Source organism: Diceros bicornis, chromosome X, assembly GCF_020826845.1.
Source record: "Diceros bicornis minor isolate mBicDic1 chromosome X, mDicBic1.mat.cur, whole genome shotgun sequence".
Lineage (NCBI taxonomy): Eukaryota > Metazoa > Chordata > Mammalia > Perissodactyla > Rhinocerotidae > Diceros > Diceros bicornis.
The window spans coordinates 17,786,185-17,808,558 of NC_080781.1; the positions used below are offsets into that span (position 1 = coordinate 17,786,185).

General features: G+C 37.7%; 1 protein-coding gene across 5 annotated transcripts in view; it reads left to right on the plus strand.

Moving 5' to 3' along the window:
• Window positions 1-385: 385 nt before the first annotated feature.
• The window catches only part of CNKSR2 (connector enhancer of kinase suppressor of Ras 2), a 251,077-nt gene continuing 229,088 nt past the window's right edge, over window positions 386-22,374 (plus strand). For 3 of the 5 annotated variants that reach the window (XM_058535563.1, XM_058535564.1, XM_058535565.1), the window contains exon 1: window positions 387-968. In XM_058535563.1, coding sequence (XP_058391546.1) covers window positions 905-968 — 64 coding nt within the window. In that variant the 5' untranslated portion in view covers window positions 387-904. Of the gene's footprint in view, window positions 969-22,374 lie in introns of all 5 variants that reach the window. The other 2 variants (XM_058535561.1, XM_058535562.1) reach the window with 1 other exon arrangement.

Genomic DNA, 22,374 nt, shown 5'->3' on the forward strand with positions numbered 1-22,374 from the left:
TCCCCTCCCCTCGGCGGCGGGGCCGCAGGTACCTCCTCAGCCGCCTCAGCAGTCTGAGTTCAACTGGTGGGCGGCCCGTCCCGCCGCGGCCGTTCGGAGGCCCTTCGGAGCCGCGCTCCCGCCGCCGGCACCTGACTGACTGACCCGAGGCTGGGGCTCGCGCCGCCGCCGCCGCCGCCGCCGCCGCGCACGCGCTCCTCGCGCGCCTCTGTCCCGGGGCGGCCCGCGGGGCGGGAACTCGAGGCGGAGAGTCGCCCGCACCTGCCTGCCTGCCTGCCTGACTGGCAGACCCCGGGCTCGGGCCTCGTGCCGGCGCGCGCACGCGCTTCGCGCGCCTGCCGTCGGCCCCGGGGGCGGGACCGCGCGACAGCGAGCGGGCGGGGGGCTCGTGGCGCGCGCGCCCCACACCCGAGGGCTGCGGAGAGATATTTTGGGTGGCAGGACGCCCCTCGTCATTTCCGCCCGGCAGCTTGTCGTGCCGGGGGCTTCACTCCCGCGCGCGAGGCGAGCGGGCAAGTTGGTTGCGGGTGTGCTGCGGTGGCTCCTGCCCTTAGCGCGGCGACCCTCGGCAGCGCAAGCCGTGAATTGAAACCCTGGAGGGACGGAGACTCGAGCGCAGCGGTGGAACAGCAGCAGCTGCCGCCGCCTCAGCGGGGACCGAGCAGAGCCGACGCGGAGCCGCGACCCCGCGGCGTTTCCCTCCTGGTCGCCGCTCGCACCGCTACTGCCCGCCGTTTGCGGAGAGACATTGCAACCGCGAGAGCCGACACACAAAAGCCGCCTTCTCCGCGCCGCCCGCCCAGCGAGGCAGCGGCAGCAAGAGACCTCACCTGAGGGCTGCTCGGGCTGCTGAGTTCGTTTTGTGTCTGAGCTCCGCGACCCTCGCGGAACCGACTCAGTGCCCATGGCTCTGATCATGGAACCGGTGAGCAAATGGTCTCCGAGTCAAGTAGTGGACTGGATGAAAGGTAATGCCCGCGATGCAGAGGGCGAGGCGGCCCTGGGGCGCAGGGTCCCGGCGCGCAGGAGGGAAGGGGCGCCCGCCGCGGCCGAGCCCGCCATCGGGGCTTCCGCCGGCCGATCGTGGTGTGGCGGGGGTCCTCCGGGGCTGGCAGGGGCTCGGGATCCCAGTCTCCTATTGTCTCCAGCCGATGGCTCCCCCGCCGGAGAGGGGCGCGAAGAGCGCGGGGGCGGCCGGCGCGACCCGATAGGAGGCTGGAAGCCGGGCGGCGAAATCCTGGCGCATCTTGCCGGCTCCTCGCTCCCCTCGGCGCCCCCAGGCCCGGAGGACGTGGCGACCCTTCTCTCTCCTCAGGGAGGAGCCCCCAGGGACCTGCTCCGCTGGTCGCCTCTTCCCGGGTCCCTTTGTTCCTGAGAAACCTGACGCCCCCTCGGCGGCCGCCCTTGCCAGGTGCCTTTTCCAGCGCCAACTCTCCCGCAACTTTTAAGCCCACATAATGGGGTCAGGACGCGGCCGCCCGGGTTTGGATCCGGGGAGCTCCCCCTCTCCCCCAGGTTGGGCTGAGGATGCTTGGGGGATGCGCTACTTTGAGGAGAGGAAAACATGCTTCCTCTGGGACAGCCTCCGCACTGGTGTCCGTGGGCTCCCTCCTGCGCATCCCCCCGCGTCCTTTGCCTCCTCCTCTTTCGGCGGGTTGAGGCTTTGGACCTCACGGCTTTTTATTGGGGCTCCACGCCAGGTGTAAGGTGATGCGCATTCAAGCGCCCCCTCATTTCTTCCATCTTGAAGGCTCTCCCCTTTTTTTCTCTGGCAATTTGTAATAACCATACTTATCGACACTCGCCCTCCTAGTCGCAAACATGGGCTTTTTCTCTAGTCCTTGGACTTTCCTGCCTCACTATCTCCCTCTGTTGTCTGAATTAAGGGGCTTGTAGGGGACCCCCCTCTCCACTACCACTGCCCTCCCCATCCCCAGGATTCCTAAGATTTTGGGAATGCCGACGGGATGGATGGGATGGAATAAAAGGTTCCTGGCCACACGGGAAATGTTAGAGCTTTGCTCGTGGTTATTTCTAGGCACCAACTCTAGGTAGATTAGTCAGGGACCAAAGGCTTATCATTTGTGAAAATGCCGGTTCCGAAGATGAGGGAGCCCCTTATTAGGCTTTGCTTAGCAGACAGACTTTCTAAGCTCCAGGTACTTTAGAAAAGGTGGGGTGATTGGAAGTGATTGAGAATGACAGGAAGAAACTCAGTTTTTTCCTTTTTCCCCGAACCTTTTCGGCCTCTTGCTTATTCTTGTATTTGCTTTTCTTTTATTGCCTTACTTGCTCCTTTATTCTTCATTTACTTCGTTTTTCTTTTCTAATATGTGGAAAGTGCTTTGTAAGTGCAAAGCACAGTACAAATGAGAGTGTATTGAATTAAATCGCATTCATTATTTATCGACTGCCCCCCCTGTGTGCGGTACATTGTGCTAAGGTGCCATGGGTGCCATGACTAAGACAAAGTCCTGCAGTGGATCGTCTTTTCTTTTTCTTCTTCTTTTCATGTTTGCTATTGACATTCAAGTTTCCTAGATTCCCACCAATTTCCCCCCTTGGATTGTCAGTAGACAAACATCTGTCTTCTCTGTTTCTCAGTCATGGAAGAAAGAGCCAGGGTATATGCAAGAAGCAAGAATGCTCAATTAAAACCCTTTCTTTGAATTTGCCTAAAAGGTTACTTTAGTTCGAGTCTGTTACTGAAATGCTCAAAGAAAAGCTGTCTTTGCTCAATGGGCATCGAATTACCTTCAGAGACTACCTCTCACAGATTCCCGTGATGCTTGTAGTGAGTGCTGCATGCTCCATCTTCTTCACCTCCCACCCTCCCAGTACATTCTTGCAGTTTCTCCCCTTTCTACAGTTTAGGTCCACTGAAGCAAGTAGAATATATGATCCACATATTCTGACACACTTTATCAGTTTTCCAGTACACTAGTCCTTTAAAAATCTCTCCAGCCTAAAATGTAGCTTCTTTGAAGTTGGGCTAACATCGTTAGCTGTGATTTTAAATGATTGTTATATTTAAGTTGAATAACTTATTTTCATACCTGTTAGTGACGCATTTTAGAGCTGTTTGAAAAGATCAGTGAGGTAGCCAAGATAGAATTTGTGTGTCTTTGTACACATTAGACTGGAAGAGAATAACTGATGTCATTATCTGTGTACTTCAAATCCAAAACTGCTAACTGCTGAAGTTTCCATAATCTTCATATAAACTTGATTTGAGATATTATCAGAAAATAAGATTTAAAAAAATAATTGGATGAAATGAACGTTTCCTCAACTTGTAACTTAACTACTGCTACCTTAATTAATTTTTCCCCTCCCTACCCTTTCCCCCAAATAAACTTTACAAAACCCATTTAAAAATAGTTTTCACCTTTTCCTCAGATTCAGAAATGTTTAAAAGTCAGCTAATTTAGGCTGTAGCTTTGAAATGGCTAAACCTCAGTTAGCGTTGTATAATGCATAGTGTTATAAAGGCAGTACCAAAGAATGAACAGGACTTTTGAACAACTGCAGCATTGTGGGAGTTTTTCAAAGCATGCTCCTAATGTGAGTTTCATCATCTTTAACATTTAAAGCAGACAGCATATATTTTCAGCTAGTCACAATCATAAATAGTTATAACTCTATTTAGTAAGGTACATGCTTTATGCTCTTTCTAGGGTATTTTTCTCTTCGCCAAACAGAAAAGAAACCATTAAGCATGTAAGAATAGCATGGCCATATATTTATGCTTCTAGACAATTTTTAGAAGTGGTATAGAAACTCAGCAGAAAGGGTTATGAAGGAAAAAAAACCCAGGCTGACAAGATTATTAAGCTTTGGTAGCACATATTCGAGATTATTTATGGAGAACCATTTATACATTGCAATTCATTTTGATCTATTTTTTATTAAAATATATTTGAAGGAGACACAATTACATTTATATATTAATTATTGGTAAAGATATAAGGAAATACTTGCAGTTTTTTTTTTGCTCACTCCCCCCACTCCACTATTTGTAAAATCCAATACTCACTGAATTTTCGATAAAATTTGATGTGACACAGTGTCAATGTTAGTTCCAGTAAATATATGAACTCCTCATGAGTCAGTAAAATAAGCAGTTATATCCCAGATTATCTTGATAGTACTTCAGGCTATTTGGAAATATCTTATAGACCTTCAAAAATAATTTTAAAAAGTAATTTTATAAAAATATTTTTTGAGAAAATCAAATACTGATCATTTAGCATTTGAAACTAACCTTTTTCAATTGGAAATTGCTTTCAGTCCTCTTGTAGTTTTGACAGAATTTTAAAACATAAACCTTTTTACAGTAAAGAAAAGCAAAGCAATTACTGGAAAAAGGTATAGGTAGAAAAGTAGGCCAATAACTGTTTCTAATTTTTCCTCAGTCTATTACTCTAAAATATGTTATTTCTCAGCTCTTATCTGTTCACTTGCAGGGCCTGGAAATACTTCATAATCTGCAGTTGTTTGAGTCTACTTTTTTGCCCACTGAAAGATAGCAAAAACCTCTGAACACTTTAGGGCCTCTATTATTAATTTTATTATTAATTTTCCTTCTCCATGTCACACCCAATAATTCCAGTTTTCTTCTCACAGCTTTTCCAAGTTTGAAGCTCTTTCAGAATATCCACATGACTAAGATAACGTTATTTTCCAGGACCAGCTCCCTTCATGACATTTTTCCAGTGATCTTTAATCCCTTTCTGGATCAAATAAAATGGAATATTGTTTTCAGAATCCACCAACAGGCCCCACTTTGCTGGTCTTCTCTTATGGTCTCTGTGACTTAGCTCCGTCCACTCTTATATTATTATGATTCCTAAAATACTCTAGATTTTTAAGATAGCCCCTTCTCAAACCATCCCACAACTAACTGCTCTGCTTTTTCCTGTTTACTGTAAATGATTTTCTTTAAGAAGCATTCACTGACTTCTAATTTCTGTCCTGATGACTCAGCCATCTTGAGGATAGAAAATGAAATACATTATTTTAAGTATAAAAAACAAAGATAAAACCAACGTTTTGCATACAGCCCTACAAAAGAAGAAAGTGCAGTGATGAAATAAGATCTATTTAGTATAAAAGTTAAAGACTGTGAAGGAGTAAGTATCTGATAATGTAAAGAAGTTTTGACAGGTACAATGCTCTTCAGTAATTTGTTCCCCCTCATAGGACCCAGAGCTGAGATTGAAATTTATCTTAATTAGTTGAAGGAAAATGTCAAAATTTTGAGTTGAGCTGTTTTGAAAGAGAGAGACTGGATATAATTTTCTGGCAGAACTTGAGAACTATACACTAAAGGAAAAAAAATGTGTTAAACTTAAATGATCAAATTGGTCCTAAATTTTTGAAAATTTAATTTTTTTTCCTCAATTGCAATGTGACTAGATAATCACCAACAATCATCTACTTTGGATTTGACATTTTTAAAACAAGAATTCTTGTCATTTTACACAAAGAAGAAATTTACCTTTTCGATATTTAGAGATATTTAGATGTTCACAAGAAACGTCATTTTCTTTATAGTGTCATTAGTGTTTTCTCCTTAATATGACACTCATGATTTAGTGCAGATTAGGAAAAAAGAGTATATTTATGTAGATGTATTCTGGTCCTTAGATATTATTTACTCAGTAGTACTTCTGCATGGAAGGTGCTTTAATGGATTGTTTTAAGTAAATTATTCTCTGCTTTGGGGAAATTAGCCTCTGTAAGGGATGGCAGTGACATTGACAAACCTATACCAAGACAGAGACAGGTACCAACTAGTATATTTGGTAAATTTTTTAAAAATTTGCACTATGTATACAAGCACGAATGGAAAAGAGATGATGATGATTTTAGTAAGTCAGGAAGTAATCCATGGGGAAGGTAGGGTTTTAGCAACTGTTTAAGCAATTTATTTAATTAAGGCATATTCTAAAAGGGATGTATTCTAAATGTAGAGGCACAGCAAGAGACTCTAGGGTTGAGATGGGATGATTAACCAGAAGGATTGTGTCTAGGTTTGTCTGGTTGAAGGAGCGAGGTGGGCAGTAGAGGGAAAGTGAGGGAGGAGCCGTGAGTAGGTGGCACAAAAGTACAAGAACAAATCTGCATTTCACAAAGACAATAAAACTCTCATCATGTCCTGAGTTTAAATAAATACCACATTATAAAACTTGGCCTGCCAAAAATAAGCCCACAAAGAATGTGTATTGAATTGGTACAGCTGTTTCAAATCTGTTTCTCAGGAATAATTTGGAAATAATGTTAAAATGAGTTATTTTGAAGTTTAATTACATCATTAACATTATGTTGTTGGATATTTAGAATTTTACTGATCCAAGTTCTTATATGAAGAATGAAGATAGGGTTTTAAATATTGATGTTGTTCTTAAAGCGATGATGAATTATCATTTTCATTTATAGCAGTGTGACCTCGGATTAGGACTTAATTTGTTCTTAATGACTTTTAGCTTTCTAAATGACTTCGCCACAGCACCTCACACATAAGGCTTATTGTGAAAGACGAAGGATTAGCTTCCATAAAGGGTACTAGAAGGATGGATCATCTGTACTAATTTAAAAGGAGGAGGGGGAAGGGAGGGTAAGTAATTAGAAAAAAAAATGGAGTCTAAAGCTTTTTATTTTTTATAACTTTGTCATAGTTTAGTGTCTGGCTAAAGAACAGCAAATATAGTCTTCAATACGGGATCATTGTGTTGAGTAAGATTCAGTGAGTGAATTCCCAGTTTTCATGCATAGCGTAGGCCTCTGCTCCCCACAATGGTTCATTTCTGTGGTTGTGGAAGCCAAATAATCAGAAGAAGCTGAAGAGTTAATTTTTGCTAAGTATTTTAGAACATTATTTTTATATTAATACCAACAAAGATACTATGTTCATGGGGTAGAAAGCAAAATTGGCATGATTTTTAAGATGAGATGAGAGGCTTAACAGAAATTTTAGGCTTGCAGCAGGCTGTTGAAAGCTGCATTTCCCAGACCTCCCAGGGTTATGAGTACACTCCGTTCAGCAATTACAGATACATCAGTGGAAAAGTTTGAGAAGTGGTGGTTGGGTTTAGAAAAGGTAAAATTAATGTACTCTGCTTCCTCTTTTTCTCCTATTGCAAGCGACAGATGTTATCTTTTCAATCAAGGTCATGATAATTATAGCATCTTCCTTTTGTTTGTTTGTTTGATCCATAAACCTGTAATCAGGATGGACTTCTTGACAGTGATTCTCATCTGATCCTATCCTTTCACTTCTCACCCCCACCAACTTAAAAAATTTAATGGCTTCTCACTGTTTTTAGGATAAAGATCAAAGTCCTTAAAATGGCCTTTAAGACCCTTCAAGGTTTGGCTGTTGCCTGTGAGGTAAGCCTCATTCCTAGCACTAGCTGCACTGGCCTTCATTCAGTCCTGTTTGCCTGGCACTGGACCTTCGCGCTTAACGTGTTCTCCTGCGCCACTTTGCTTCACCCAGTTAAGTCCTACTCGTCCTCCCGATCTCAAGCCTCCTCTCCGCCTCAGAAGAGCCTTCCTGTTTCCTCAAATCACATCAGATCCTCAGCTCTCCTGGTACCATGTATATTTTCTTTGTCCCATTTGCCGGTTTTATTTTTACGTTAATTTGTATGGTTATTTGATGAGGGCAGAGACCCCATCTTTTTTGCATAACAATGCATACGAAAGTGTCTGGTGAAAAGTAGGCACTCAGGAAATATTTGTTGAGTGAAAGAATAAATACAGTTATTCACAGATTACTGGTCTGTCAGCAAATCTGCTTTCCTAAATGACGATGCACATAAAGTCCCTTACAGTGCTCTAACGGCTACCTCAGTGCCAAGTTGTATATTGTGTGCCAGAATACAGTGGAAGTGAGGTTGCTTTATCCGTTTTTCATAGTTGTGTTGCTCTAGCCAATTCAGTGACCTAAATCATGGTTTAGATTAATTTTGTTAAGAAATATTAATAATTTCAATGAATGCAGGGAAGCTTGTTCTATGGCGTATTGAGGGCTAGATAATGATGAAATATTATTTGCTGATGTCACTTTATAGGCTAACACAATAGGCAAACGTTGCTTTAAAAATTAAAACATCCTTTTTCTTAAGCATTTATTTTCTTTCATTTAAATTTTCTAATTGTTTCTTCATTTTGGTGTTTTTAGAAGAACTCTGTATTTTGAAATGCATGGTAGAGTAAAATTGATAAAATGCCTTAAGTTTGTCTTAAAAGTAAAAAAAAAATAAAGCTCATATAAGAAATTAAAATGTATTTTTCTGTTGTGAGAAGAAAATATTCTTTATTTGTTAATTTGGAGGATAAAATGGAAAAATAGCCCTTTAGCTTTATGTGAACCATTATCTTCTTTATTATATTTAATGTTGAATTTACATTTTTATTAATGGGAATAAAATTAAGATGTTTAAAGATGCATCTTAAATCAGCTTTTCTTATATAATTTTTCATCCCTCCCTCTGATTTTGAAAAATGAATCTTAATTTTTTAAACTAAATATAAATGTATTTAGATTAATTTTTGAAGGGCACTCATTAAGAACCTACATACAGAGATATTGTAAAGAGTAACTTGTTGAATACAGGTGTCTCCTGCAATTTTTTGTGAATTACATGCTACTAGATAATCACTAGTAGGCAAGTTATAGAGGTTTTTCTAATAAAGCATGCCCTTTCCCCCAAATTTAGAATGTTTAAAATATAAATCAGAATAAGTGAAATTTTTAAGAACTTCATATAGGTATTCTGATCTGTTAACTCTTAATAAAACAACACCTTCAGGCTTAAATGTTCTAGCTAGTACTGAAAAACAATGGGTTGCAATTTTGTGCCCTGATTTGAATTACAAATAACTATTGAACATGATAGAATTTTTTAAACTTTAAAGATGTATTTAATTTCTTATTCAATTTCAATTTAAATTACAATCATTAATTCTAATAGAAGTTTTCATTATTGTTAATCTTACTCTTGGAATTTCAGGAAAGGAAGAGTAGTGAGTATTTGCATAAATTAATTGAATTTTAGATTTTACTAAAGTACAATAACTGCTGTTTTAGTTTTCTGTGTTCATCTATTGAATATTTTGTCACAACATAAAATTGTTTTAAAAACCAAGATTTATTGGGGCCGGCCCGGTGGCGCAAGCGGTTAAGTGCACGCGCTCCGCTGCGGCAGCCCGGGGTTCGCTGGTTTGGATCCCAGGCGCGCACCGACGCACTGCTTGGTGAGCCATGCTGTGGCGGCGTCCCATATAAAAAGTGGAGGAAGATGGGCACCGATGTTAGCCCAGGGCCGTCTTCCTCAGCAAAAAAAAGAGGAGGATTGGCGGATGTTAGCTCAGGGCTGATCTCCTCACAAAAAAAAACGAAAAACAAAAAAACAAACAAACAAACAACAACAAAAAAACCAAGATTTGTTAAATAAACCAAAACTTACAATGGCATTAATGTTCTATAGTTTGCCACGATAAAAACATTATTACATAACTAATATCAAGTATTAGACACTTGTCTGTTTTATATTTACTTGACATTAATGTTCTTGGAAATTAGTCTTTTTAGGTAGCTTGGATTGTCTTCTGATAAGATGATAGATAAGAAGAAACCACATTGTTAGTTGCTTTTAAAGTGTTGCCCGGAATCCTTTTGTTTGTTTGAACTTTTTATTTTGTTTCAGCTACTTCTGCTATTTTTAAAATGGGCTTGCAACATGTTTTTTGAAGGAATACCTACAACAAGTCAATGGAAGCCTGACTTAGATCCTGGATTTTACTTTTTTCAACTTGTTTATGAAAGATTATGAAAGAATCTATTTTCTAGCAAGTTAGACTTGTAATGTAATTTATTAATAAAAACCTTTGAAATACTATAGCCTTAAGCAATTATGCTGAATGATTAATTTTAACATTGACTGAATTCTTTTTATAATTTTGGTGTGTTTTATATGTATATATGGGATTTTATTTCATATACGTTTTTTGTTCAACCATCCACATTATTTTCAAAATGTTTCATAGTCCTGGGGACTTGTGATTTTTTTTTTTTCCCCCTGGCTGAGCAGAAAATTTAGATTTTAATTTTGCGTAATTCATTTATGTTTTGGCTTTCAAAACAAGCCACTGGACTATTAAAAACGTAAAAGAGAAAGTGTTTTAGAGTTTTTCTAGTGGTGCTCAAAACAGACATGTAGTCAGTCCAGTTGCTTGTTTTCCTCCCCGCCTGCCGGAGCCTATGTGGAAACCAAGTTCATTGTGGTGTAGAGCCAACATGGATGGCAGGGTTACTTGTTCCTTCCCCATTTTCCTCTGTATTGGTGCCATGGTGAGTTTTGTGGCAGTCTCTGTTGGTGCCAATGTTGCATTCAATCAATGGCACAGTGTTTCCTTATCTAGAAGGCTGCTCCCTTGCCTTCTAGCTGTCGGACCAGAGGCTGTCAGTTTGATGTTGTATTGTCACATGCAAAGAAGCTCATTCCATGGAATATTTAGGGCTAGATAATTTATGTTTCTAATCCTTAGACATAATGCTTTAAATATATTTATGGTAAAAGCATGTTAATTCAGATCCTTTTTATTTGGAATTTGTGATAATTTCAGTAGACTAATGTTGAAGTTTACTTTTAGTATGTGAAGGAAGGGTTTGCTGATCAATCTAATAATGTAAACAGATTGGAAAGAAATTGACCCAAGAGGATACAGTGTTTTCAAGTACCGTACTTTGCTGGGAGCCATTTCCATACTGAAAATATGCTAGCTAGAAATGAGTTGTGTTTTCAGTTAGGACTTCTGCATACTTGGAATCATGGTTTTTGATTTTTTTGGAATACTTTTGCAAACATTCTATAATACAACTTGGTTTGGACCCTCATTCACCCAAGTTAGAAAGGTCTCATGCACTTCACATCTATTCTCACTAGTAATCCTTAAAAGTGAGATAAGAGACAGTTATGAACACCCTTTTACAGGTAAGCTACAGAGAAGTTGAGCAGCTTGACAGAGATTGTACAGCTGTTCAATGATGAAATTAGGTTGGACATCAGCTCTTTTTTTTTCCCCCTACTGGATTGGATTTACACTTTCGTGGGTGAAAGACACAGTTCAGGTTTGCACATAATTATCTTTGGATGTGACTTTTAAAAAATTTCTTGAATTTTCTATCCTTCAAAAATTGGCACCATATAGTATATAGTAAAGAGTACTTTGGAATCAGATGCCTGGGTTAGTTATATCCAGGCTCCATTACTTCCTAGCTGTGTGATCTTAATGAGGGAATTTAAGTTACTTGCTAGGTTTTCTCATTTTTGTAAAATAAGGGTAATAATATTACCTACCTCATAGGGTTGTGGTATGCTTAAAATGATGTCTAGTACAGTGTAAGTGCATGATAAATGTCAGCTTTTTTTCTTTTAAGGAAGAGGTTGCATTCTTTTGACAGTCTTCAGAGGCAGAACTAATAATAGATCATATTTATTGACTGCTTACTACATATCATGTACTGTACTGGGTGCTTTCCCTGCATTATCTTATGCCTATCCTAGCCCTGAAATGTTGAAACTATCCCTATTTTACAGATGAAGAAACTTTTGCTTAGAAGCATTGAATGACTTGTCCTATATACCCAAATATTTATTGAGCAAGTGTTCAAGAAATATTTTGAAGAATGAATAAATGTAAAGTAGAACAAGCAGAATTTAAATAGATTTCTAACTGGTTCCAAAATATATAATATTTCTACTTTGCCTTTCTACCAAAAGTAGATGTGACATGAAAAGAATCCTGGGAATGCTTTCCAAGATGTGAATGTCCTCTCCATCAGACCTACCTGCTCTCTCTCTAGTGTGTGGTAAGGTAGGATATGGTACTTGAGTGCCTTTTGGCCTCTAGAGAGGTGTGTGTGTGTCTGTGTGTGTGTTTGTGGTGAAGAGTTTCCATTCAGAATAGGACTTAAGCCAGGGACAAAGATGCCACATATAACCGTAGTCTTGATGACATCTTTCTTATTTTGATGTGAACCCCAGGAATTTGATGTTCTCCTCTGCTGAGTCTAGACCTAGACAAAAGATCTACTTTAGGCTACTGCTACTGCCAACCCAGTGTTGAGATGTTTTGTTCTCAAAGGATTGTTAATAAAAGTACAGGGTGCCTGATAATAGATGTTCTTAAGCAGCTTTACATTTTACTGGAAATAATGGCCTCTGTTATATTTTGTTGTTCAGATTTACTTAGCAGTGGTTAGCATTATCTGAATTTCATTAGTGTTTCTTTGAACAGCAGACTTTATTCAGTACATTCTTATAGCTTTGAAACCTTTATCTACCTACTAAATGGTAATCGTTGCCCCAAAATTGTTTTGTTTGGAAACTCTTTTATCACAGACTTAATTCTAATATGATGTGATAGCATAGTGAATCACAAAAGAATCTTAAGTGCTAGAGAAAATTTAATTGTAATCAGTCAAAAAACCATGGTGAGATCAGTGCAAAAGAGTGGCCAAGTTGAGCTAGAGAAGTTTGATCAGTTGAGTACTTGTAAAAATGGTAATGAAAGGTACAATTCCGTCCACGTTATATTTTGAAATGATACACATGGTTTTGCATGTGTATCTAAAAATATATATTCTAGCATGTATTAAGGAACTTAAAGTAGGATTTGTTCAGAATAAAAACAAAGAAAATATTTTCTGTTTCTCCTTATTTTCCTTTAATAGAATTGAGGTGAGTTTGCTTTAGACTGGAAGTTTTAAAATAAGTCAAAACAACTTAAATTGTTCTTTGCTTGTGGAGAGAACGATTTGAAGTCTCTCACTTTTTATGAAAGCTACCACAATACCCAGGAGAATAGACATTATTAAAAAAAAACAACTGTGAACTGTGGTGATTACCAACTATTTTGAAGTTGCCTTAGCATTGTCCATTTGATTATGTAAAGTACTTTCTCTCTCCTAAAGTGCTCATTATCTTTTACAATCCATATGAATTAAAATTAATTTTGGGGATGTTTTTGAGAATTTCATCACTTTCCTTGAAATAATTGTTAACATCCTTGTTAATAAGTGGTATGGTAAGAGATAGACTTTTAAATACGGTAACACCATGAATCTCCATCTACATTGATTTTAAGATGTGCCTAATTTAGTGTTTAAAGGAAATGGTTTTTAATTTTGAGATTTTTTTTTCAAATGAGGCTGCTCTGCCAGCTTATTCTTATATTTGTGACCAACACACACGGAGAAAATAAATACAGCAGAATAATACCTAGGGATCTAATAACACTTTTCTCCCTACTGGTGCACCAGTAATGAGATCACAAAAAATTAAGACTGGTATATATCTCTAAAGAATAAGGACTTAAAAACATTTATATCACACATACTCACCCCTACAACACTATTATCACACCAAAATTTATTCCTTAATATCATTAAATATCAAGTTCAAATTTCTAGTTTCATAAATGTCATAAATATTTTTACAATTTTTTTTCCTTAAATCAGGATCCAAATAAAGTCCACACATTGTGGTCTACCTTATTTTTTTTTTCCTACATCAAGCCTTTTGGACTCAATACTCCCTTTATATAACAGACATTATGTAATGTCTCCTCAAATAAAATTCATAGATAATATAACCTACCTACTCACATAATTTTTAAAAATTTACTGTAGTGCCCTTATTGTAATAAAAAGGAAAACTAATTTATAAAAATAAAGATAGGTTTCTATATGTAGGTGCTGAATATGACTGTACTAGAAGAAACTAATTAATATTTTTGCCTACTTATAATGAGCATATCTGGATTTAAGGGAAGCAGTAAGTTCGGAAGTCATTCCATATGAGTACAAGAAAATGGAAGAGCAGAAGAACTGACAGACACTGGAATAAAAGTGAGTCTTAGGAGAAGCAGTCACAGGCCTGAGTCATGTGATATGTTATCCTAATAATTCCTGTTGAGCATTTTCAAGTCATGCGAGAAAGAACAACAGCTTCTTGGAGAAATGGCAGATTCTAGGGTTGGGGATGGAATATTGAAGATGAGCCGGGAGCACCTTGTAGTGCCAGAAAGTAAGGAAGTGCTCAAAAAACACAATGATGAGGGCATGTCAAAGACTTGGGAGCCATTCTGAAAGAGCTCTCAGTGGCTAAAAAGCTGGAACAATTTGAGCTACAAAAGTAGTATTGGATTATAACTCATTGTATAAAGTAAATATCCATGAGTCCGTACTGATGTAAATAAATGTCTGAATAATTAAAGAAATGAGGGAAAAGAGAAAAATCTCTCATACAGGGAATTCCAAATAATTTATGTAGATACTCCCCTCTCAAGGAGGTGGTGCTTAACTCCCCACCCTTTGATTATGGGCTTCACTTAGTGACTTGTTTCTAAAGAGTAGAGTGTGGGAAGGGGAAACATAACTTTACAGTGGAGAAACCTAGCAACACTACGTTGGTGATCAGGGTTTGCATCATCAGTGAGAAATCATGTTGATAGCATGTAATATGATGTGATATGAATGGCACTTCAGCTCTGTGGCCCTCCTCCCCAAAACCCATAACCCTAGTCTAACCATGAAAAAAAATTAGAGAAACCCAAAATTAAGGACATTTTACAAAATACCTGACCAGTACTCCTTAAAACTTTCAAGGTCATCCAAAACAAGGAAAATGTGAAAAACTCACAGACCAGAAGAGGCTAAAGAAACATGATGATTGTTTTATGCTGTCCTGGCTTAGGACAGAAACAGCACATTAGGAAAAGACTAGTGAAATTGAAATGAAGTGTGGAGTTTAGTTAATAGCAATATACCGATGTTGGTTCCTGAGTTGTGACAAATGTATCGTAGTAATGTGAGCTGTTAATAAAAGAATATGGATGAGAGATATACAGGAACTCTCTGTACTTATTTTTGCAACTTTTCTGTAGACCTAAAACTACTCTGAAATAAAAAGTTTATTTAAATTAAAAAATTAGAGTTTATTTTCAAATTCAGTAATACCAAAATGTATATTGAGCAGTATCTCACATGTGAAATAGCTTTGGTTTACCTCTGTGTAAGTGTTAATAGTAAACTCTTTCAAATGCAGACAACCAAAAAATGTCATGTGGGATTCAGGCCGTTCTTCATTGTAGGACTGTTACATCCATTGATCTAGTAATCATTCAGTAACCCGATCATTGTGATAACCCCAAACTCCTCACAGTTCTCAAAATACTCCCAAGAGGCAACATTGGCCCTGCCCTGGCGTCAAGAACCTCTCTGCCTGCCCTCCTCTCCTGTGTAAACCTCATGCTCTTCCACATGTGGAAAAGTAATTATCTTGAATGAATGTTATACTTGGTTTTCCTTCTCCTGAAATTAATCTTTTACTTGATTAGCTTTTTTTTTTTTTGTTACCTTTTGCTAATCAGGAAGTGTGTTTAGGAAAAGGAAACTGAATGTGCATGGGATAGGTTGGAGACCACCAAAAGTTAGCTCCATCTCCTTGTTTTACCTCACTGCTAACAGATTTGCAGTTAAACTCTTGGACAGAAGAGTGTGCTATTCTAAACCTTGTTAACAAAGCCTGATTCCCAGCACTCCTAATTGTAGTTTCTGTTTCCTACAGACACTGTGTGGGAATGTTAAACAAGGCGTGAAAATTTTTGAGCAAATAAGTGTTGTGGTTTATAATAATTGATTTTAAGCTGAGTATATAAATGTGTGTATAAATATGCACACATATTTGCTTAGGATGGATATTTGCCTATGGCAGATATGCTGAAATTGAATATAACTAAACCACCTTTTCTCATTGCTTTTCTGCAAGGAAGTCAGCATTTTCTTTTTGTCATTAAATGTGCCGCCTTATTTTCACTGTATTATGGGGTCATATAGTGTGTTTAGTAGCTGAGATTGGATATGAGGGTGGTTGTAACTTAAGGCCTCCTTTGGTCACATCTCCAAGAAATTATATTGGATTTCAAAACAGAACTACGTTAATACTCGCACTTTATTATTGTATCTTTGGTTAAGATCTTCCTTGTTTTCTAGTTTACTGGTGTGAAAATTCTAAAAGGAACAGACAGGCTCTGGTAATATGTAGATAAAACTGTGACCGGGAATTTAATGCATTAACTTGATAACTCTTTTTTTTTTCTTGCCACAATAAGTTGAAAGGTTACGATTATCACAATTTCAACTTACTTGATTCTTTGTTATTAATCCGCTTCTGTGAAAGGATGAAGTTCTGCTGATGTTGATGTGAATGTTTTAGAATTGTCTCCCTGGCTTCCTGGTAAATGGCTTTTTCTTTTCCTGACTTTATGCTCTGTGAGTACTAACCTAGATATGCATTAATATGTTCTCTGTGAAATACTTCTGTTTTTTGTGCAAGATATTTCTTAAGCTATACTCACAAGAATCAAGCCTCGTTTGTTTCATTTGTCTGCTTTGTTTTGTTTTTTTAGTAAGGTGAGAATGATTTGCATTTAAAGAAATCTTCAAAAAACAGCCTGTGTAGATTGTATATTAAATATCAAGGATTTGAAGCTGTCTTTGAATATGTGACTGGAAAGAATGGTTGACTTTCCAAGATTCTCCAGTATCTATCCAGGATTGAATCTGTCCCAGGATAGGTGGGCAACATTTAGATTGAAGTTGATTTCACAACTTTCCAATATTTTTTATAACAAAATTACCCAGATTTAGGATGACTAACTATTGCAATAATATAGATAGTCTTATAATAATTAAAAACAGAATGTTAGCAAATTATGTGATTTGCACGACTTATGAAATACAGATGGTGAGAAGTAGACTTGGAAGCTTATTCAGAGTGCAGATGGACATGAGTTCTTCAGTGAAGTTAATTAAGAGTAATCATTGTATAGTAACCACTGTCTTGTAGGCTGCCATGAATTTAGTATTCTACTTTCCCAAATAAAAATGCCAGATGATGCCTTTCAAAGGCTGCTGAAAACATCTTATCACCTGTAGCCATGCCAAAAGACTCACTGCCCTACTCTACCCCTCTCTTCCTCCATCTCTACATTTCATACAGATGAATAAAAAAAGATTAAAGGGACAAATAGTGTCTAGTAGGAAACACTGTATGTAGAAGACAATAGAAATTATCTGTAGTATTGAGTTGGAACTGGAAGTCTCTCCAGTTGTGGTCCAACGTAAATTCTGTCCTGTATTTGCCATGTGTTTTTAACTTGTCTCTTTATTTCTCAAGCCCTCAGTTTCTTTATTTAAAAATGGGGATAAGGCAAATGTACTTTGTAGGCGATTCTGAAGATTAATTAGTCAATATGTAGTCTGAGTAGAAATGGAGTAACATTTTGACACTGACAAAAAATAGTTTATTAATTACTGATCAGGATTTAAAAATGATCTTTATGGAAAAGAATTTTTAATTTATTCTAATTTAGAAATGAATTACTGGATGTAGCTCACATATATTTGCCTTAAGACATGGCATACAAAGATTATACTGATTTTAAAATGTATCTGGAGTATGATTTTAGGTGGCTGGCTCTCTCTTGAGAACTTTTTCCCTCTTCCTCGTTTCCGTCTTCTGTGTGTAGCCACTTCTCTCTCTAACAGCTTTATTGGAAATTTTCTCTCCAGACCATTTTTTTCTTATCTGAGTCAAATGATCACTTAAGTAATTCAGCCTAATTATTGGAATGGTATATCTCATCTTCCTGCCAGGGAACTCAATATAAAGGTCCTAAGGCATTGCTGTTGATGGCTCCGCCTTCCATGGCTATGTCTGAACCAGGATAAACCTCATCTCAGAAGCAGACCCTGCATATCATGGTTCCACGTACTTGTCAGCATTTTTTCCCAAAAGGTTCATGATCATTGAAATTTCATTCTCAGGCTTTATCGGAAGATTGGAATTTAGGAGTTTTATCATCATAGGCATATACATGGTGGTCAAAATTCTTAAACACTGACTGTGCAATGAAAATGATAGGCACTTATGAGCACTAGAGCTCCATTTAAGTGATAAGAATGTATTGACTTTTCATAGGAGAAACAGTCAATTGTAAGAAACAAATGAACCAATTCATTTGAGCTTAGATCACTGAAAACAATAGAGAATCACTGGCAAAACAATGCTTTTTCTCATTCATATGTCACAAGTGGTATTTGGATTGAGGACAGTTGAGAAGCATTATGACTACAAATTAGTTCCCATGTTACATAGAATGGTTATTGGAAAGTGTACTTTCCCAAAGCTAATATGCTGCCTTTTTTTTTTTCTTATTACCAACAATTGTTTTTCTCTTTAGGTTTCACATTTTGACTTGCATTTGTATTTTCCTTGGAAAAATGCTATATATATCCGACATTGGTGCAGTTTGTGTATAGGATGTCAATTCACATATAAAATTTGGTTTAGAATAATTTTTAAAATATAAAAATTGATCAAGAGCCTCCTTTTAATCAGTGTAACACTATAACAGTGTTGCCTTTAAAGCTTTTCAGAAAGATCTTTCACCATGATTTTGTTGTTTTTGCTACTTCCTCCATCATTTTTTTTTTTTTTGTGAGGAAGATCGACCCTGAGCTAATATCTGCCAATCCTCCTCTTTTTGCTGAGGAAGACTGGCCCTGGGCTAACATCTGTGCCCATCTTCCTCCACTTTATATGGAACGCCGCCAGAGCATGGCCTGACAAGCGGTGCATCCGTGTGTGCCTGGGATCCGAACCGGCGAACCCTAGGCCACTGCAGCGGAGTGCGCTCACTTAACCACTTGCACCACCGGGCAGGCCCCCTCCTCCATCTTTTTGATACTGATAAGTTTCTAAATGAAAGGGAACAACAGTATACCAGATTTTATTCTTTCATTCGAACTTTGAAGACCATTTGGATTTTTTTTTGGTGTGCCCTGAGCCATTTGTAACTTATTTTTTAAAACCATGTAAATTTTAAACTAAATGAAAGGCTTTAAAAAAATGAGATTGTGTACTTTTAGACAGCTCTACTTCTATCAGAGTTACCAAGGGTAAATAATTTGGATTTCTTCTTTCCTTTGCTATAAAAGAAAGTTGAGTGATATGTTCTTTAAAACTCTAAGATTCTGTGATTCTGAATTTTTAATTCATTCTCGTATTTGCTTTAGAAACAATGAATGATGAGCATTCTTGATTTTCTTTGTATCTACTTTAGTGACCCCTAGTGACAGTTGGGCCCTCTGAATTTTTAGCTTTAATTTTATTTTATTCTGTAAATTAAATGCCAGGCACAAAACTGCATGTGCTTTACATAAAGACTTGCTGTGTAACAAAACCAGAAGGTGTATTTTTGATGTTTTAGGTGGATCTGAATCCCCCAAGTCTAGGCCATCAATGCGAGATTACCTTTACAAATTCTGGTTGGCAAATTCCTAAGATATTAGATTACAAATCGCTATCTCCTTTTTTCTTTTTTCTATAATCTTTCACCACCGAATAACTTACAAGTTAGCAAGCAGGCCATTGAGCAAACACTTTCTAGCCCCTTGGATAGTCTTAACTCCTCACACTCTTTCTCTGCCTGTGCCTTGTAATGAAAAATAAAAAATTTCAGGTGGCTGAAAGGTCCTACTATATAAAAATACAAATGTGAATTACAAATGTACTCACAAGACCAAGGAAAACATAAATTAGAATATGTAGTTTGTGCAAGTTGATGCAAAAACAATACTTTTTGTTCTTTGTGTTGGTTTTTAAATCATACTTTAAAAATCGGGGTCTGTGTAGTGCAATGGTCCTATAAGTTATTTCTAAATATGTGTAAATGCATCAAACAGATTTGTATAAAGTATGTAGTACAAGTATGTCCCTTAAATTCTTAGCAAAATTTACAGCTATTTTTATAGACCTTTAACATTTATGGTTTTAATTATACTTGATAGGCAAATTTGAAACACAGACTCAAATACAGTTCTTGTGTGCATTATTGAAACACATCATTAACTGTAACATTTCTTTTATAAAAGAACAAACTTAGTTTCTCTACACACTGCCACTCTTGTTCTCTGTGAGATGAATTGATAGAAAGTTAAAACCAGGAAGAACTTTTATAAATCTCTTGGTCTTGTGCCATTATCATACTACATGTAAGCATCTGAGCTCAGAGAGGTTAAAGGACTTGTCTAAGTTCACATATCTTTCTAGTAGCAAGATTAGTATGACAAATAACCCAATATATGAAAGCTCAGAAATAGTATGTTGCATAGATCTTTTCATTGTTATAATGACATCTCTGTTAGGAACAAAAGAGAATGAATTCTTTTGATCACTGGTGTCAAAGCTAGAGCATGTCTTGATTAACACGTGCAACAAGCCTACTTCATCAAATAATCCTCTCATTAAGAATGTTTGGTTTAGATTTCAGTTTATCATAATCAAATGTAAGATTCTGAGAATGCCAACCCCATTTATAGGGAGTTAAAATGCTATTAACTGCTAGAAAAACCTCTGACAGTCTTCTAATCTCTGTGTGCTATGACTCAGTGATTTTAAATATCATTTTCCAAGGCTTTGCAGATTGTTAGTGTGGTCCAAGGCAACAGGATGAAACCCAAGTCTGAACACACAGTAGATTTTGTGGTCTGTTTAAAGCTGAATAAGGGGTTTGCTATGCTGAATAATCTATTACAATTCACTTATTTTAAAAATTTGCGGGGCCGGCCCTGTGGTGTAGTGGTTAAGTGCATGCTCTCTGCTTCGGCGGGCCGAGGGTTCGCAGGTTCAGATCCCGGCCATGCACCGATTGTCAAGCCATGCTGTGGTGGCGTCCCATATAAATTAGAGGAAGGTGGACACGGATGTTAGCCCAGGGCCAGTCTTCCTTGGCAAAAAGAGGAGGATTGGCATCGGATGTTAGCTCAGGGATGATCGTCCTCAGAGAGAAAAAAAAAAAAAAACTTTGCTATTTTAATTATGAACAATATACATGCACCTAAAATCCTAAATTTGGAATAATTTTTGACTCTGTGTTCTTTAACTGTCTATATTGCTTAAGAAATCTCACTCACACTACTGGAATAAATATATTAATATATGAATTGGTCCCTACCAAATACCTGTAGCTGTCTTTGATACATCAAAAAAGTGTGTTTGAAAGATCAGGGCTGCTGAATTATTTTAAAGTTTGTTCATAGAGCTTACTTATTTTGATGTGCTCCTTTGCACCTATTTTAATGTTTCCTTCTATGTATGGAAGATATTGCATCATTTATACTGTTCTCATTCCTTTCTCTTTCCAACATTCTTATGTTTCAGTGTTACTTACAGCCTCAACAGTTGGAATCTCTGATTTCAAAGAGTATTTGTTTGTTTAAAATCTAGAGTAACTACAGTAGTGCATCTGCATTTCGCAGTGATTTGATAAGGGAAGTAGTAAGTGACCGTAGTGAGATTTCTGGTAGTTATTTTTTAATAAATATATGGATGTCAAATAGGGAGATATGACTGAATAAGTAAAAGTATTCAACAAAATGGAAACAAACATATTAATGGATTTTTTTCAAGTTTAATATGTGTGTAGGTCTCTATTATTATGTGTGCTGTCAAGTATTCAATAACTAGATGAAAATATACGTTTTCTTTCACCACTGAAATGCCATTGTGTGTTTCTTTGCTAAATTTCTTTCTAAGGGCATTTACTGTCCTTTAGGAATTACTTTCTTTTACATGTTAATTTTTAGGTATTGTGTTTTTCAAGATTTGTCATCCTTTAAGAAAGGCAAAATTATGTAACTTAATCACTTGAGCGTGAACTGTGGCATAATGCACATTTTCTGATAGCTACTGTCAAAGATGGAATAAGAACACTCTTCCTGCCACCATAAGTGTGGTCACCTCAGGACAAGCACTGATTCATACTTCTGGGGCCAGTAGGAAAAGTTTGCATCATTGGCAGCCACCTGAACTCTTCATGTTCCATGACAAATGGCAAACTGGCACATGGTGTAACTGAAGTGTTTCTCAAATGTCTAAGTCCCAGGAAAAATTAATGTTAAGGAGTATAAAATCTGAAACCTGTGACTTATTTTGAACCAGCAGTTTTGAATTCTTAATTTAGTTATGCTTGTTGCACAAATTTGTAATTGTGTTTTAACTTAACTAAATTTATAGTATAACTTGATGTGGTAAAACTAAAGCACCTTGTACACTCCAGAGCTAAAGAATTGTCTTGTTCTTATATTTTTTTAATGTGTTAACCAGTCTCAACCCAGACAACACTGGAATGTGACTGTTAATGTTTTTTCCTGTCTGTGGATATACAGCTATTAATTTAGTCTAGATATTTGCTGGGCTTCTAATTTATATGTATATCTAAAGTATTTATGCAGTT